At 32.8% G+C, this 16,986-nt stretch overlaps 1 protein-coding gene across 1 annotated transcript; it reads right to left on the reverse strand.

Annotated features, from left to right (window-relative positions):
- Positions 1–7,678: 7,678 nt before the first annotated feature.
- LOC105443493 lies at positions 7,679–15,520 on the reverse strand. The gene is made up of 9 exons (XM_030993719.1): positions 15,464–15,520; positions 14,980–15,026; positions 11,710–11,865; positions 11,016–11,495; positions 10,423–10,661; positions 9,719–9,829; positions 8,604–8,754; positions 8,169–8,306; positions 7,679–7,686 (listed from the first exon to the last, which is right to left on the reverse strand). Exons 3-9 carry the CDS (start codon positions 11,828–11,830, stop codon positions 7,679–7,681), a joined length of 1,248 nt encoding a protein of 415 aa, XP_030849579.1. The 5' UTR covers positions 11,831–11,865; positions 14,980–15,026; positions 15,464–15,520.
- Between the last annotated feature and the right edge of the window lie 1,466 nt (positions 15,521–16,986).

The raw sequence follows: 16,986 nt of genomic DNA on the forward strand, positions 1-16,986 counted from the left end.
GTGTTTATTGTGGTATCTCTTCTTCCTTCTTTCCAACTCAGTCATGGTTATGCACTCAATGTACTTCTAATATTTTTCCATTCAACCATATAGATGATGATAATGAATTTTATTGGAATATGTACGACTTTTTTCCATTTAAATAGGAGAATTGATATTGACAAGTTATTAAAATTGAAATTAAACCCATTTTGTATGAATAAATATGATGTGCATAGCCTTTTTTATTCTGATCTTGAACTTAAAAATTCATGTCAATACACATTTTGTGAAGAATTTAGTCTAAAATTTAGTAAATTGAATTCTAAACTGTCACTTCTCCATTTGAATGCTAAAAGCCTAAAGAAACATTTTGATGAATTACAGATTGTTCTGTCATCTCTTCAATTTGAATTTGATGTCGTTGCCATAACTGAAACTTGGTTCAATTCTTCTACAAATATTAATATGTATAACCTAGACGGATATTTTCTTGTTTCTAAGTGTAGACCCTCAAAATCTGGTGGCGGAGTTGCACTTTATTTGAAAAATAATCTCAATTACAAATTACTTCCCGAATTAACTTATTCTGAATGCAATTATGAAACTATACTTGTTGAAATCAGTAAGAAACCTACACCTATAGTTGTTGGTTGCGTTTATCGTCCACCAGATTCTGACATATCTTGTTTTAATGAGAAAATACAAAGTGTTCTTGAAATACTGGAAAGTGAGAAGAAAGACTTATATATTTTAGGGGACTTTAACGTTAACTTGCTTAATTATGGTATCCATAATAAAACAAATGACTTTTTAGATATGATGCTTTCTTTTAATTTACTTCCCTTAATAACAAAGCCAACTCGCATTACTGAAAACAAAGCATCCTTGATAGATAACATATTTACAAATACCATAAAGGAATAAAAATATACAGGACTCATTTATAGTGATCTATCTGATCATTTTCCAGTATTTTCAATTGCAAGTGAAAGAATTGTAAAGAATGGTAACAAATACATAAAAAGACGCATTATTAATGATTTATCAATGTCAATGTTTAAAGAAAGTTTATCATCCATTGATTAGTCAGAAGTCTATACTTGTGAAAGTGCAAATGACTCTTATGATATTTTCTTTACAAAATTCTATTCCAATTATAATAACAGTTTTCCTATTCAATTAGTCAAACAACTCAATGGTAATTTACGGAAACCTTGGATTACGCAAGTAATATTGAATTCAGTGAAACGTAAACATAAATTATATGAAAATAGCTTAAAAAGACCTAGTGTCAATCATAAAAGAAAATATTTAGATTATAAAAATAAATTAACAAATATCATAAGAGCGTCAAAGAGGAAATATTACGAGTCCTTGTTTTATAACTTAAAGAATGATATGAAAAAACATGGTCGCAGATCAATATGATACTTGGTAAAAAGAAACAGAATAAACTACCTCAAAATATGTATCACGGAAATATAAAAATGAGTAGTAGGAAAGATATTGCAAAAGAGTTTAATACATTTTTTATTGACATAGGTAAACAACTATCAAAATCGATTCAAACACCTAATTACTCTTATGATAAATACCTTGTTAACCCAAATTTAAATTCATTTTATGTTAAAGCAACAAGTATTCATGAAATTATCAAACTGTCTTCTCTGTTAAAAATAGATAAGTCAAGTGGACCTGACTGCATTTCACCTAAAGTTGTTAAAAATTGTATTCATTATTTTGTTAATCCATTGTGTGACATATTTAATAAATCTTTGAATAGTGGAATCGTCCCAGATAAATTAAAAGTTGCCAAAATTGTACCCTTATACAAAAAGAATGATTTTAAAAATATAGAAAATTATAGACCCATAGCCTTGCTTTCTGTTTTTGCAAAACTGTTGGAAAAAGTAATGCATAAAAGGTTGTATGATTATTTAATGAAATATAATGTTTTTATTTCACAACAGTTTGGTTTTCGTAAAAACCATAGCACTGATCTGAGTATTGTGAATTTTACTAAAAATATTCTACATGAAATTAATAATGGAATGTTTTGTTATGGATTGTTTATGGATCTTTCTAAGGCATTTGACACCATCGACCACCATATTTTACTTAAAAAACTGTACCATTATGGTATACGCGGTATACCTCATCAGTGGTTTTCTGATTATTTATATAATAGAAAACAATATGTGGTGGTCGATGGTGTCGAATCTGATTATATGGATGTAAATACTGGAGTTCCGCAAGGATCGGTTCTCGGACCACTTTTATTTATCATATATATATTAATGATATAATCAGTTCATCCAAATTACTTATGTTTTCTTTATTTGCTGATGATACGGTTGTATATTATTCTCATTCTAATGTAGCACGCTTAGTTTCTATTTTAAATGAAGAGTTAATAAAATTGAATGATTGGTTTAAATGTAATAAATTATTTTTGAATTATGAAAAAACAAAATATGTAATTTTTCACACAAAGAAAAAGAAAGTTCCAAATGTCACCAATCCTGTTAAAATAGCGAATGTAACTATTGAACGAGAACTAAGTTTTATTTTTTTAGGTACTAATATTGAAGAAACTCTAGATTGGAAATGTCATATTGATTATATTTGTTCTAAAATTTCTAGAAGTATTGGTGTCTTATCTAGACTAAAGAATTTTCTCCCAAGGAACATATGAATGAATATTTACAATGCAACACTTCTTCCCCACTTAAATTATTGCAATATCATTTGGGGTAATACTTACAAAACAAAACTGCTAAAGATTTATGTGTTACAGAAACGTGCAGCTCGGTTAATAACAAATAGTCATTATATGTCTCCAAGTTTACCATTATTTATTAAACTGAAAATTATTCCTGTATATGATTTGGTCAAACTGAATACATGTATATTTATGTTTAAATTTCATAAAAACCTGTTACCATCTGTTTTTAATAATATGTTCCAAACAAATTCTTCTATTCACAATAACCCCACTCGTCAACGTCTAAATTTACATCACCCACTCTGTCGTTCAACTTCACTGTATAATTCTATATCATTTGTTGGGGTACGGGAGTGGAATTCCTTGAATTATGACCTAAGATTATGTTCTACAATTACCAGATTTAAATCAATGTATAAAAAAAGTATTTTTCAATCCATGGTTGAGTGAGTACTTCTCTTCCCCATTTTTTTTTCTTCTACTTTTATCTCTTTCTGCCCTATTTTCGCTTCCTTCTATTCTTTCTCTGTAACCTTCTTTATGAACGTGCGTGTGTGTTGATGTACGGGTGCGTACTTGTATTATTCAAGTCCTTTACTTTGTATTGTTAATTTATGTGCATTACCTTGTTATTGTTTGTTTGCAGGGCCCCGATTACAAGCAGATTTCTGCTTCTTAGGGGTCCTAACCATTATATTGTATATTATATTTTCATTGTAAATTGTTTTTATACTGGTTGAATAAATGAAATGAAATGAAATGAAATGGATGCTCATAAATCAATTTGTGTGTGTACAAATTAATTCCAATGCACTGATTTTAAATTTGAAAGACTGATATCTTCCTTCAGATATTAACGATCGTATTATAATGCACCTTAATTTATTTGAGTTACACACATATGAAATAGGGCGGGTAAAACACATTTGAATATCTCCTATTCGATCGTAATCCTTCTTGCTCTCCTGTTAAGTCATCCCATCAATTAATATACTCCGTCTTCTCCAGACCTCTCCTCCCCATCTCTTTCGTATTCCTTCTCTTTTTTCCTCCGTCTCCGTCTTTATCCCAAATACTACCCGTCATGCACCTCAAATATTCAGGTATTTTAACAAGCTTATACAAATTGAAAGAAGTATTTCAGTAACTCATCATCTATTTTAATATTCAATCATATTCAACATGAACTCGACAGTACAAATTACATCAATATCGTTAAAACGCACAACACTTCGATCTCAGTATGATATTATATGAAATATATATGCAATTGACATTCATCATTATGACGTGCAGACTTATGCACACAAATCCAATCTCAGTATGATATTATATGAAATATATACATGTATGCAAAGCAAACTCACCATTATAAAATAAGACTTATGCACAATAATCCAATTACAGTATGATATCATATAATGTATATACACGTATGCATAGGAAATTCAAAATTGTAATTCGCAGAATTATGCACAAGCTTTCAATCCCGTTCTGAAATTATTTCCATTTGATTTTTACCAATACGACGTGAGACGTATGCACAAAAATGAATTCTTAATATGATAATTATGATACACAACATATACATACATTGAAAGAAAACTCACCATTATTATGTGCAGATTTATGCACAATAATCAATTTCCAGTAAGATATCATATAAAATATATAAGGCATGTATGAAAGGGAATTCTATAATGTGCAGACTTATGCACAATATATTAAAAACAGAGAGGCGCATTCGACAAGCAACATTACAATGTGCAGACTTATACACGCAAATCTAATCATAAAAGTAATAAGCGATATTGTATGAAATCTATTTATTGGTGTATATACATTGGATTTTCAGCAATGAAATGAGCATATTATAAATGCACAAAGATCAAGCATTAACAGTGAGTTGTGATATCATGTTAAAACAGTCAAAATTATGTGCAGGTTTATGCACAAAAATCCAAAGTCAATTCGGGTGTGATATTTATGGAATATATTGAGGCACATTTTTGTGAAGACTTAAAGATAAACTTGAGTTCTGGTACAAAAAAAAAATGAATTCTCACAGAATCTAACGAAACTTACACTGAATGTTCAAGATTACAAATAAATGTCATGTGCCAAACAATTTTGGAAGAAAATGTATACTGGCTGAGTAATGAGCATAGAAAGATAAGGAGATCAGGGTAGTACTAGCCCCGACACCATGTGTGTTGTCCCATATACATCTTTCTGTGTAAGTGATTGCTACTTTACCAAGACTCTGCCAAATTTATGATGATTTAGATGACTCCAGAACCTTGCATTACACACCATTACTTACATGCTATATGATCAACTTTTCTGATCCATTCCACACCTTTTCTTTCACAATGCAATCACATTACCAGAACTCAAGTTTATCTTTAATGCACTAAATTTACAAAAAAGTCAAGACCAAGATATTATATTATATTATATTATACACGATCTAAATACATGTTACATTTAACATGTGCAGACCTATATATGCACATAAATTGCGCACTGTTGCAATACAAACTCAACAACGAGATATGATAATATTCCAGATGTAAATACACTGGACATTTATCATGCACAGAACTGAGATTAGATATTTAATGAAATCTCTATATATTGATGTTCATTTTGCATTATATGTGCAAACCTATGCAAAAAAAAAACTTGTATTAGCAGTGCACGATACTTCACATGGCACACTCATTATACATTTAGTATCATAATCGCCAACCTTATGCATATAAATCTAAACTCATGATATTTAATACACAATTACACAAGATATACACACTTAACTGTGTAGGTCTTATGCACAGAAAAGTAATCTGTACAGTTAGATGTGATATCATATTAAATACATATTGCCATTATAACGTCAATACTAATGTGGATGTAATACAAATTACGAATCATCGCTAATAACATGCTTGATTGTTTGATTGGAAAGCATGTGTATTAAGCAACCGGGGAACTGACTGCTCTAAGACCTCTCCCGTGAATTTTGTAATGAAGATTACTAGTGTATCATTTTGAAGACTTTCTGCACAAAAGTCCAATTCTATTTTTTGTGGATATCATGTTAGGCCTATACATTAATATTTACATTGAATATATGGCATAGATATGAGAAGATGTATAAACACTCACTAAAATTAAAAAGCTATATTGTGAAAAGGCAAACCTTCAATTTACGATAGAAATGAAAATGAGAACCAATGAGATTTATACACATTTAAGGCTTGTTCTGATATGCCGCGGTAAACCACGAAAAACACACCATGGGTTTATGACAAAGGTGTAAATGGATGGATATGTAGAGCGCGTAACAAAGTTCCCATTTGTGTCCACTTAGCTCTGTGTTATAATATACATTTATGAGAAGCGTATTGCACTTACTTAATTAAAAGAATTGCCACGGTTTAGGCTAAACAAGCTTGAATTTGACATATAAAAACACATTACACGTTAAATCACAAAATTACATGTCCATTATAAAATCGTGGTTAAAATGTGCACACGTACGATCTCTCATATATACAATTCTCTCAATAAGGATGGTAATGAAATCCTCAAAAAGGGTCCGCAGTCAACCACAAGCGTTGATATTTCTCTTGCTAAGTACTTTGATATCATTATCATATTTGACGTTGGTATCACTTCAAAACCTGTTTATTCCCTTTTAAAATGATGCCTCATTTGTAATGATTACGTAATCATGATTATCTCTCAATCAGTCAAAAAAACTCATTTCACATTCCAAACAAGACATAATGCGACTGCGTCTCCTATATGGCTTCGCCCTAAGATCAGCATTCAAAATGGATGAAGTTATTCATGACATATTACGATAAAAACAAAAGCCGATGATCAAATGCCAACTGACGACTATGATCTTGACCTACTAGTCCCAAAATTTAATTGGATCATCTTCCTATAGTAATACTGTCATCATGTTAAGATATTGCGATATCAAGGCTTGGAATTGTTATTTTCAGAAAATGACCTCTGTGGCATTTGACCTACTTTCCTTCCGTATAATTCTATTGTCTTCCAGTGACGACACATACTATCACCAAGTTTGAACCCCATATCTCTAATAGTTCTTGAGATATAGCAATAGCAAGGCTAAACCGGAAATACATATTATCGCCAAGTTTGGGCTTCATATTTCTAGTAGTTCTAAAGATTTTTCGATAACGAGGCTAATAGTTGGAATGTCAGATGTTGACCTATGTGACATTGACCTACTATTAAAACCAAAATATTATCAGATCATCTTCCTATGGTAATACATATTATCAAAAACTTTTTAACTGACGTACAGACGGACAGCCCGAAAACATAAAGCCTACATCACCACCTTCGGTGGGCGGAGGCATAAATAAGGGTGAAAAACATCATATTTGACCTCATGAATGACAAGCTCTTCAAAAAACATCAAAACATGTTCCATTCTTCTAAGAATAGGAGAATACTCAATTGCCATTCATGCATGGCCGCCTCAATATATCTTGAAGAAGTACTATGGGTGAAATATTTGTTAACCTATATACATGTAAACAGTTTTTTCAATTCTGGTGTTTTGGTCTAATACGTATCTCTTTCCTCGCAAAACATAATATGCTCCTAAATATGTACATATACACAGTATGTATGAGTTCACGAGTCCACGAGTCCACATGGCATACCTTGTTGTTGTTGTCAATTAATTACAGTGAACAATTAAACCCCCTAGTTCAGCTTCTCTCAGAACTTCGTGTAAGTCAGCTACACTACGAGTTGATCTATCCCTCCATATCCCCATGCATTCCATCGTTGTCATATAATAGTCGTTGTTATACTTAACCATAATGTTCCTGGCCTGGTTTTGCTCGATTCCAAGCTTTTCGCTAAACGTGTAGTAGGCGTAGCTTGGAATGTATCTTGCCAGTTTATTTAGCATTGCGTCGCTCACTTCCCTGTTTAATAATAAGAAATATAAGATTAAGAAATACAGATCGTAATATTATAACACCTACATTTTGTGACGGGACTCTGTGTTACTGCCCTTAGTTTTAAAGTAGTTATTGTTATCATTTTTCCCCTAAATTTTACAATTGATTACTTCTTGCAAAACAACAAACCTTTGTTTTACCTAGCGACGATTTCAGTACCCATAATATTGCCTATATATTGTTATTTAATCTTATTTCTAAAAGTACGTAGACGAATAATCAAGACATTTCATTTCACCCGGCGCGTAGGCAGCTTACAGTTGTTGCTCATTGTATGAAGTGTTGTTTCTGCATATACAATCTGAGTATTCTGACAAGCTTAAAGGTTTCGTTTGGTCAGAGAAGATCAACTATGGTGAAAATACGTCCGGAAAAGGTATTATTCCGTCAATATCGAAGGATTATTATTCACAAAATGTTGCCCTATCCCATAAATATGCACTTGCTGAAAATGATTAAAAAACGACTATTTAGCCATTCTAACCTAGCTCTAGATATAGAAACTTCATCGACTTCTGCTGATGCATCTTGAGGAGGATCGTTGACTGATGTGGATGCCGACGGTCTTGGCGATGCGGTTATTTCTGATTGCAAGAGAAGGGAATTGCGTTAACTTTGTAAAAATGTACATTCATTATGTTCATGTTATTGCTTGTATAATCATGGTTAATTAGAAATTTAATACAATTTAATTACACAAATAATAATATTTTGGTAATTGATTAATGTCACAATTACCCCCCCCCCCCCCTCCTGGACAATCACCCCCGGTCAATTAACAGCGGGAAAATTAACCCCCCCCCCCCCGCCCCTCCCCAAGAAAATTACCCACAAGGTGAACCATCCCTCTCCCCCTCCCCCGTAGACAATCAATATATTACCTTCTAAGTGCATGGGAACTAGGAGCTGTTTTGTTGTGCTTTGTTTCAAGATGAACTGTAATATCACTTTATTCTTGTCAGCTGTTCGTGTATCCACTTTGAACATCACTTTTTGCTGAGTCAGATGGCGAATCTCACTTCCCCGTAGAGTCTACAAATAATCACATATATGTATTTGTGTGTGTGCTTATATAAATATATATATATGTATACATACATAGATATATAGATATTTGTATCTATTTATATTCAAGACTTAAAAATAAACTTTACAGAGTGTACGTTAGCAGTAAGACAAAATGTATTAATTTAGTCCACAAAATAGAAATCTTAATTTACTAACAGATTCATCATCAGCAAATTCGCAATATTCACATAACAAAGTTTTACTCAATAAATACAATATGAATGGCACGTGACAAACAATTTATTACTTCACCAAAAAAAGGTAATTCTGTCTTTAGATCATATTGCGAACACCGTTACAGAACCGTTAAGTTTGTCATTCCTTTTTATTACTTTTTCACTAGAATTGGTCCATCCGTATCAAAAGAAAGAAAAAAACCGTCTTCCTAATGGATTACGATTGTATTTGAAGTCTTTGAATGTCCCACATGCTGACTCTCTTTATCTCTATCCTAGCTACCTCGGAAAGTAAATTTGAACTGTTCTTAGATCCCTCCCCCAAAATAAGGGTACAGGATGAAAACGGTCCGAAAGCCATTGAATATATTAACTATATTGTAGATCTTCTCCAATACATTGAACTTTCCATTCTTAAACAAAAAGTACCCAAAGTAGGCACCATTTTGTCGACTGTATTTTATGTTAAAAAAATTGAATACTAAGTGGTTCGTCAACTAAAATAGCCAAACAGAAATTAACCAATCATAAATTGCGCGACTCTCAATTGCAAAATTATTAGCTACATTTTGGTGGTCAATCAATAAGATGCTCAACTAATTTTGCACAAAAAGCATCATCCAATTTTATAATTAAACAAAACTTATTATGTACATGTATGCCTAAATGCGGAGGAGGCATTTTTCCAGCTCATCAACTGAATATAAGAACACTTTAAGCAGGCTGATTGAAATTGATCGTTTGATTGTTACCATGGCCTTGTCTTTCATAGTGCTCTCTGGGCAAGTAATCTTTAACGCTCCAGAACGCCACCTCACTAAGAATTGCTCTCCCGTGATCGGAGCCATGTATCCAGGCTGCACCTACAAAATAATTATGTAAAGAAAAAGCAATAGGTAGTTAAGGTTCAAGTTCAAATGCACTTCCACTCGATACAGTATAAACTGTAAGTTATAGAAGAAGAGATAGCGAGAGAAAAGAAAACAAGAAAGACGGAAAGGGAACAAGAAACAAATGCAAATATATAACTTAGATCTACCGAAGTTTAGAATTCAAAAGATCAGGATGATAATTTGGTCTTATTAACCCAAGGTAAGCACATTCAGTATTAATGCTTATCTTGATGCGGGCCCTGCAATTAGTATTACCTCATGATTTCTAGGTACCCATTTACACCTGGGTGGAGCGTGGAAAATGTGGATTAATGTCTTGCCAATAGACATCAGTACCTGGCTGGGATTCGAATCGACAAACGCTAGTATTGAGAGTCAAGGGAATGGACCACTATATCACGACACGTCTATGTAATCCGTTTACTTTTAAACTTGATGAATGTTGACGATCGTACCTGAATATTATATTGGTACTATAAATGCAAATAAGGAAGATGACGATAAAGACCATCAACAGAAAAAGAGAAGAACAAGAAGAAGGAAAGACGAGAAAAAACACTAACCTCTCCTTTTCCAATGTTTTCATCTTTTACGTGGACAAACAACACGTGTTCATCATTCTTCGGAGCTGACACAGGAATATATGGTGTACAAATAACACGTTTTCCAATGAATGTCCTTCTGATGATAGCTACTATCCAAATTTCGGAGAAGTGGTTCATGTAGATATCTAGGTCGCGATGCCTTACAACACATTGCGGGCTCCCGCCGGTAGAAAGAAGAGCCGTAAAACTTTCCGAAGCTATTTATGCAAGTAATAACAAAGATATATAGTAAATGTTTAACCGAAACCTTTGTCACAACTATCATTTGATACAATCATAAACTTGCATGTCAAAACATGTAAGTTCACGAAGAGGTATTATAATACTTATAATCACTAAATACGTCCGTGTATATTAACCTCTAATCAGTGATCATTAACGGAATTTCTAACTCTTTTGCCAAAAACAAAACAATATAACTTTATGTGTTAGAGTGTAAAAAGAACAATTATAATGTACGTTTAATACCTGTGTAATTATCTTCCATGATTAGATCTATTACTTTTATATGAAAAGCAATGTAAATGGGACAGAGGATGAGAAGACTTTACCACTCTTGCGATAATAAGTGACGACTTTCGCAGTCTCTGGCTTTGTGAATATACCACAATGGGGCATCGTTACTGTCACTGGAATGTCAAAGGTTGCATCGGAGGGCGACATCCTCAAGCCGACGGAAATGATGGCTTCCGTTTCCTTCAGCACCAACTCAGGTGGAATGTCATGGATTGGTTCGACGATGACATCCTTTGCTCTGTAAGCTTCGTTTGGTGGGATTCTTACTTCAATACCATGCTTCTCAAGCCGAATCATGACAGTACCGTCACTCAAATCTTCCCTGCTTTCAAGATTTTCAATTGGAATTTCATCCTGGTGGGCGCTCGGTGGAGACATATGGTGAGCGGACTCTATTATCTGTCCCTCCTCATCTGTAGGTTGTGTAGTGTACTCGTGTGGTCTGACATCCGCCGTCTTTACTCCTTCTCCAGATTTCATCCATTCCAAAACTGCTTGCTTGGAATGCTCTACTTCTGTAAATAATTGTCGGTACACTACTAGTATTGGAGATGTTACAATACGAATAAACAATACTGAGTAGAAGACAATGTTTGACATTACATTATTATTTGTTTTATCGCCGTTTCATTAACACTGTATAAAACGAACATGTAAATATGATTCAATTACTGATCCATTTCTTTACTTGCCAAAACAAAAAATATGAGAAAAACAGGGAATGCATACCTTCATCTTTACGATGCTCGTCTATTCTCAGTTGTGAGGATGCAGAACGGACATAGGCAACGGGCGGTAAAGTCATTGCACTTATCGAAGCATCACATCGGAAGAAATTGTCGAAACTCATCTCGAATGAAAGTGGCTTGAAGAACTTGCCCAAATCTAGATGAGAAGATAACTCTTACTTTACAAATTATAATATACAATGAACTATAATACATAACCTGAATTATCCTAACGTATGGTTCCTGGTATTCTCACGCGTCATTCATTTATGTGATTTAACTTACCTGGACTTTAATTGTAGTTAGATTTTTGTTTGGGACCCTTTAAGATGTAATTTGTTTTAAATTTATTTTTGTTTTTGTGTTTGTACCTCTTTCATTTAATCTTCTACTTAACTAACCTATTTTTGTTTCATCTTAATGAAACTGGTTGTGTTTGGAATATGTATCCTACTTTAGATAACCAGAATATAATCAAAACAGTCGTACTCTTCTTGCAATATTGTATTTTGTTTCTTCAAAATGATGAATGACTAATGTCACTTAACTCTTAAAGAGAGCTCAGCGACAAATTTGCTTTATTTTCTTACCACAATTTTCTGTTATCCACCTAAATATTCAGAATTTTGAAGGAATGGAATTTAAACTTTTTAAAAGTCATTTCTACATACTTATAATAATATTGCCCTGTCTGAAACCTGGATAAGAAATAACATGTCTCCAGAAATATTTTTAATGATTATAGATACGTTAGTTTCAGTCGTAATAGAGAACAAGATAGTGGAACTAGATTTGGTATAACAAATACATTAATTTTACAAACAGATGCAATCTTAATCATAATTATAGGCCCCCTAAAAATTATATTATTTTATTCACTATTGTTCTTACAAATATCTTTACAAAAATTAATGAAGAACACAAACAATGTTTATTTTTGGATGATTACAATATTGTCATTAAAAAAGCTAATCATTTGAATTATATAGATTAATTTCATGAAATAATGTCTACATTTCTTGTCTAACTTTTATTAGTCTACCGACTAGAATTAGACGAAAAACGGCAACTTTAATTTATAATCTTTGTGTAAATATTTCATGTGATCTACTTTATGGCTCTATAATTTGTGATGTCTCAGATCATTATCCAATCTTGTCTGTTTTTGATTATTCATTACAAAAATCACTGAAGACGGTATTATTGAGTTTATTACAAAACCTATCTGAACTCAACTTTTCTTGTTTAATATATGATAGTAACAGCGACCCCAAACTTTTATATGATGATTTCATGAAAATTATTCTTGAAATATACGATAGATGTTTTCCTGTAAAAGAGTTTAAAACTCGTACAGAGAAAAATTTATGGTTAAATGATATACTTAAAATGACTCGGTCACATTGTTAAAGGTTGATTAACAAACTGGGTAATTTGGTATGAAATGTTACATATTATATTCAAATTACTGTACTAACCCTTTAACATGCAAACAATCCTGAAAACATTCTCAAAACACAATGATATTCATGGTTTTCTTTGAAGGTGTCAATGTGCGACACCCTCTAACAGTTAAAATTCTCCCGGCATCCATTTTTGAATTTTCCCAACCGATTTTTTACGAAAATAAAACATAAGACAGGCTTTAAAATTCCTTTCAACACTTAAATGTCTTCTTCCCAATTTATATCATTAATAATGGTCTGTTTTCACTCAAACTTTCAGATTATCTGTAATCGTACATCAAACATTAAAGTCACTATCTTAGCACCATTTTGGCTCCTCTAAACAATGTTACCAAGTCCGTTTAAACGAACGTACCGTATGAATAACAGATAATATGAAAAATATATTTAAAAAACACAACAATTCTCGAGAATCGTGTTATGTTTATAGGAGGTTGATTATCTTAACCGTATTTTGTATTATCTAAAAATGGATTTAGAGAAAACATTGCACATGAAATGCCTTGATCGGTTCATCAACTGATACAATAAATGCATATGAGAACAGTCAAATACTTTTTGGAGTATTTATCGACCTTAAAAAAACACTTGATTGTATCAACCATGATATTTTACTTAGTAAGTTATCTATTTCATGGAATACGCGGTATTTTACTAAATATACTGAGTAGTTATATAAACAATCGAAAGCAGTGTTAATTCTTGAAAATCTAAATTTAAACAGTGTACAGTGGAATCCCTAAAAGATCTCTTTTAAAATATATTGATGATATCCTTCTTTGTTCGACAATTTTGCCGATAATACAAATATATATTTATTAGTACAAAGTTTTAGGTAAGTTTCAGTTTTAGGTATCTTACAGAGAAGACTAATTAGTATGATATTTTATTCTGATTTCAGAACACATACTGCCCCTCTATTTAAAAAATTCAATATTTTGCCAATATACGAACTATACGATTATATTCCTGGTATTTCTTACGTATTTATATTATACAAAACTATTACCATTTAATTTTCACTCGTTGTTTATACAAAATTCTGACATTCACAATTTTAATACCAGAGGGAAATCTAACTATTGTATTATATGGGGGAAATCACTATCTAAAATGGCCTTGTATTCTGGAATAATTTACTTTAAAATATTAACAATCATAGATCCCTAAATGTATTCAAATTCAAACGAAAAAATTACCTTCTACAAATTGGTAATACCTCCGTTAATTGGTTTACCTCAATTTATATGTAATAATAATTTATAAATTTGCTTTTTGTCTTCTTTTCCAATAATGAATTGGGTTAAGTTTTTTGTAACACCCCTCATTGACATTATTTTTTTTTGTAGGTAAATGTTTTTCACTTTTTCTGCTTTTGTTCTTGTTGATTTATTTCTTCCAAGTTGTTATTATATCATTAATTTGTTGAATAGTTATAATGTATATAATGTATAGTGTTTTGTTTGTGGACGTGTGCAAATTCAATCGATTCAATTGAAATAAATTCAACTCTGTTACGTATGTAGAAAATGTAGAAAATGAGACGGTCACTTTACGCGAATAAGCATTATTATAAACAGATATATTTACATACTGATCTATTTATTAAGAACCTTCTAATTAACTCAAAAACTACGTTTGAACAGTGCTATTTCTTGTGAAAGCCAAATGAGCATGCTCACATGATGTTATTCAGGAACACATTCATTTGCTTATAATGACTTAAGTTTTAATAAACGAATAGGGTATATTGCACCCGTTATTCAAATATTACAAGAAATTAAGTACAAGACAGGGCAACTTACAATGTCGCGGAAAGCGACCCTCCTCCTCCTCTAGCACAGTGCTGAAACTGTACGATGAATATAAAAATGAGAACATCACAAAGAATACTATTCCTAATAATAGCAAAATTGATAACAATAGAATTGATTATGATTAAAACGTTTGTATCCCAATGGGAGCCTAAACTACCACAACGCTGTCCTTCCTAAGGCCCGGCAATCATAATTACTCATGACTTCTTGTCTGAACGTATTTGGTTTTTAGTATCGTATCATAGAGAGAAGGAGTTTATCACAATCATCACAATTAACGCCAAATCAAGATTACAGATCCAGAATGGATCTGTAATAATTTCCCCTCAAAATGCGTTTAATCTATTAATTATGTGAGGTAAAAACACTATCCTTCGGCAAAAGGATATAACGCCATTTTGGTTCTTATGTAACTGATAGACACTATAAATTAATAATACCCATTGAAACGCGTTTCAAAATCATTTTATACCTGCTTAAGGAGTCGCTTCTGACACTAGGAGGGTTAGTTCGCTTATGATGAAGCCTGTCTTCCCAGTGCCCCCTTGCTTCTGAAATCTTTGGAGGGGAAAACAAATTCATCGTCAGTTGCCAAAAAGGCATATTCAACTGGATTACAGCAAAACGAACAAAAAGTGATACAAAAGACAATAATATTTATATCTCTATGGGAAAAAGTCTGGCAGTTTTATTCGTCAAAAGCACTTCACATTGTCTCGCTAAAGTCTTCTAAAAGTCAGAGCGATTTTTTTTTTGTGAGGGAGAGGGAGAAAAATGGAGAAAGATAGAGAGAGAGAGAGATATGGGGAGGTTGTTTGAAATTTCTGTGACATCAGAGTAATTATCCATCAAATATTTGTTCTCCGTCTGCCATTTGAACTCGCTTTGGGTGATAGCACGGAGGAGCTAGAGCCCTTCAGCTGAAATAAGGATTTATAGTAAAGTAAATGACGCTCTCGTTGCTGCCCCCCAGTAAAATATACACAGACAGTTTCCATGTTATTTTGGACAGATTATGTGTGTCGAAGTAATTTAAAGAGTATCCATGTTGCTTATTAGAACCAGGCCCGTAGCCAGAGTTTGATGTTTGGGGGAGCACATACATGTAATCGATCGAGGTAAAAAAAAAAAGGGGGGTCTAAAAAAGTTCAACCTATCTTGGAAATTTTGAGGGGCACGTGCCCCCCCCCCTGACTACGTGCCTGATTAATGATTATAGCATCGACTTCATACACTATTTGTATACAGTGTATATACCCAGATCCACATCTTCGTGTCAGTTTAAGCGAAATAGGATAATATTAAATTACCGTCAGTGACTAAGAGCTCATTTCTTATTATGTCCAGCGTAGTCGTTTGGGATTTACTCATTAAAGAGCAAGATTGAATTTCTTTTGGGAAATCAATTAAGATCTCGAAAATCTACTTTGACTTATCCTAATCAGTTCATATTAAACCAACATCCTATGAGACCGAAAACACAAAAACCTTAGAAAAGCCTAAGCTCCATGAAACCGACATATTTTTGTAGTCGGCCCCATGGACTCGCGTTCTAAAGGGCTGTAGCCGTATTTGACTCATACTAATATTTGATCACATACATGGTAGTAATATTAATTTTCATTGACATTTTATTTTGTATCGGTCTCAAAAAAAAACATTTTCAGAGATCACAGTGCTCCATAGATTTTATTCTTTAAAGTCAGTGAATAGTATTTTGTATAGATGTAAATATTCTATCAACGAATCATCAAGGCTCTTAGCTAAATCGAGAGAACATTTTATTGTAAGGTTAAGGCTTTAAGATGCAGAAAGCGTCGAAAGATTGTCTTCATGCTTATGGGGCTTTCACATATACACTCCGGGGCCCGTACGGCGAGTAAAAACAGACATTTTGGAAATTTTCGGCGGTGTCCAGTCGGCTACCGTAAAGTTCCTACGGGCGCCGGGACAGTTTTTTAAGCCGTACGGGCGCCGTGGTGCAGAGTTGGCTGC

The sequence above is a fragment of the Strongylocentrotus purpuratus genome, unplaced genomic scaffold, assembly GCF_000002235.5.
Source record: "Strongylocentrotus purpuratus isolate Spur 01 unplaced genomic scaffold, Spur_5.0 spur5_scaffold_20, whole genome shotgun sequence".
Classification (NCBI taxonomy): Eukaryota; Metazoa; Echinodermata; class Echinoidea; order Camarodonta; family Strongylocentrotidae; genus Strongylocentrotus; species Strongylocentrotus purpuratus.

What these genes read in the sequence shown, in the direction of transcription:
- LOC105443493 (XM_030993719.1), bottom strand. Translation starts at nt 11,830, where the DNA reads ATGAGTTTCGACAATTTCTTCCGATGTGATGCTTCGATAAGTGCAATG. An exon ending in AAAACATTGGAAAAGGAGAG is followed by an intron (nt 9,830 to 10,422) that starts GTTAGTGTTTTT and finishes ATTATTTTGTAG; the next exon opens with GTGCAGCCTGGATACATGGC. An exon ending in AGTTCCCATGCACTTAGAAG is followed by an intron (nt 8,307 to 8,603) that starts GTAATATATTGA and finishes TCTTGCAATCAG; the next exon opens with AAATAACCGCATCGCCAAGA.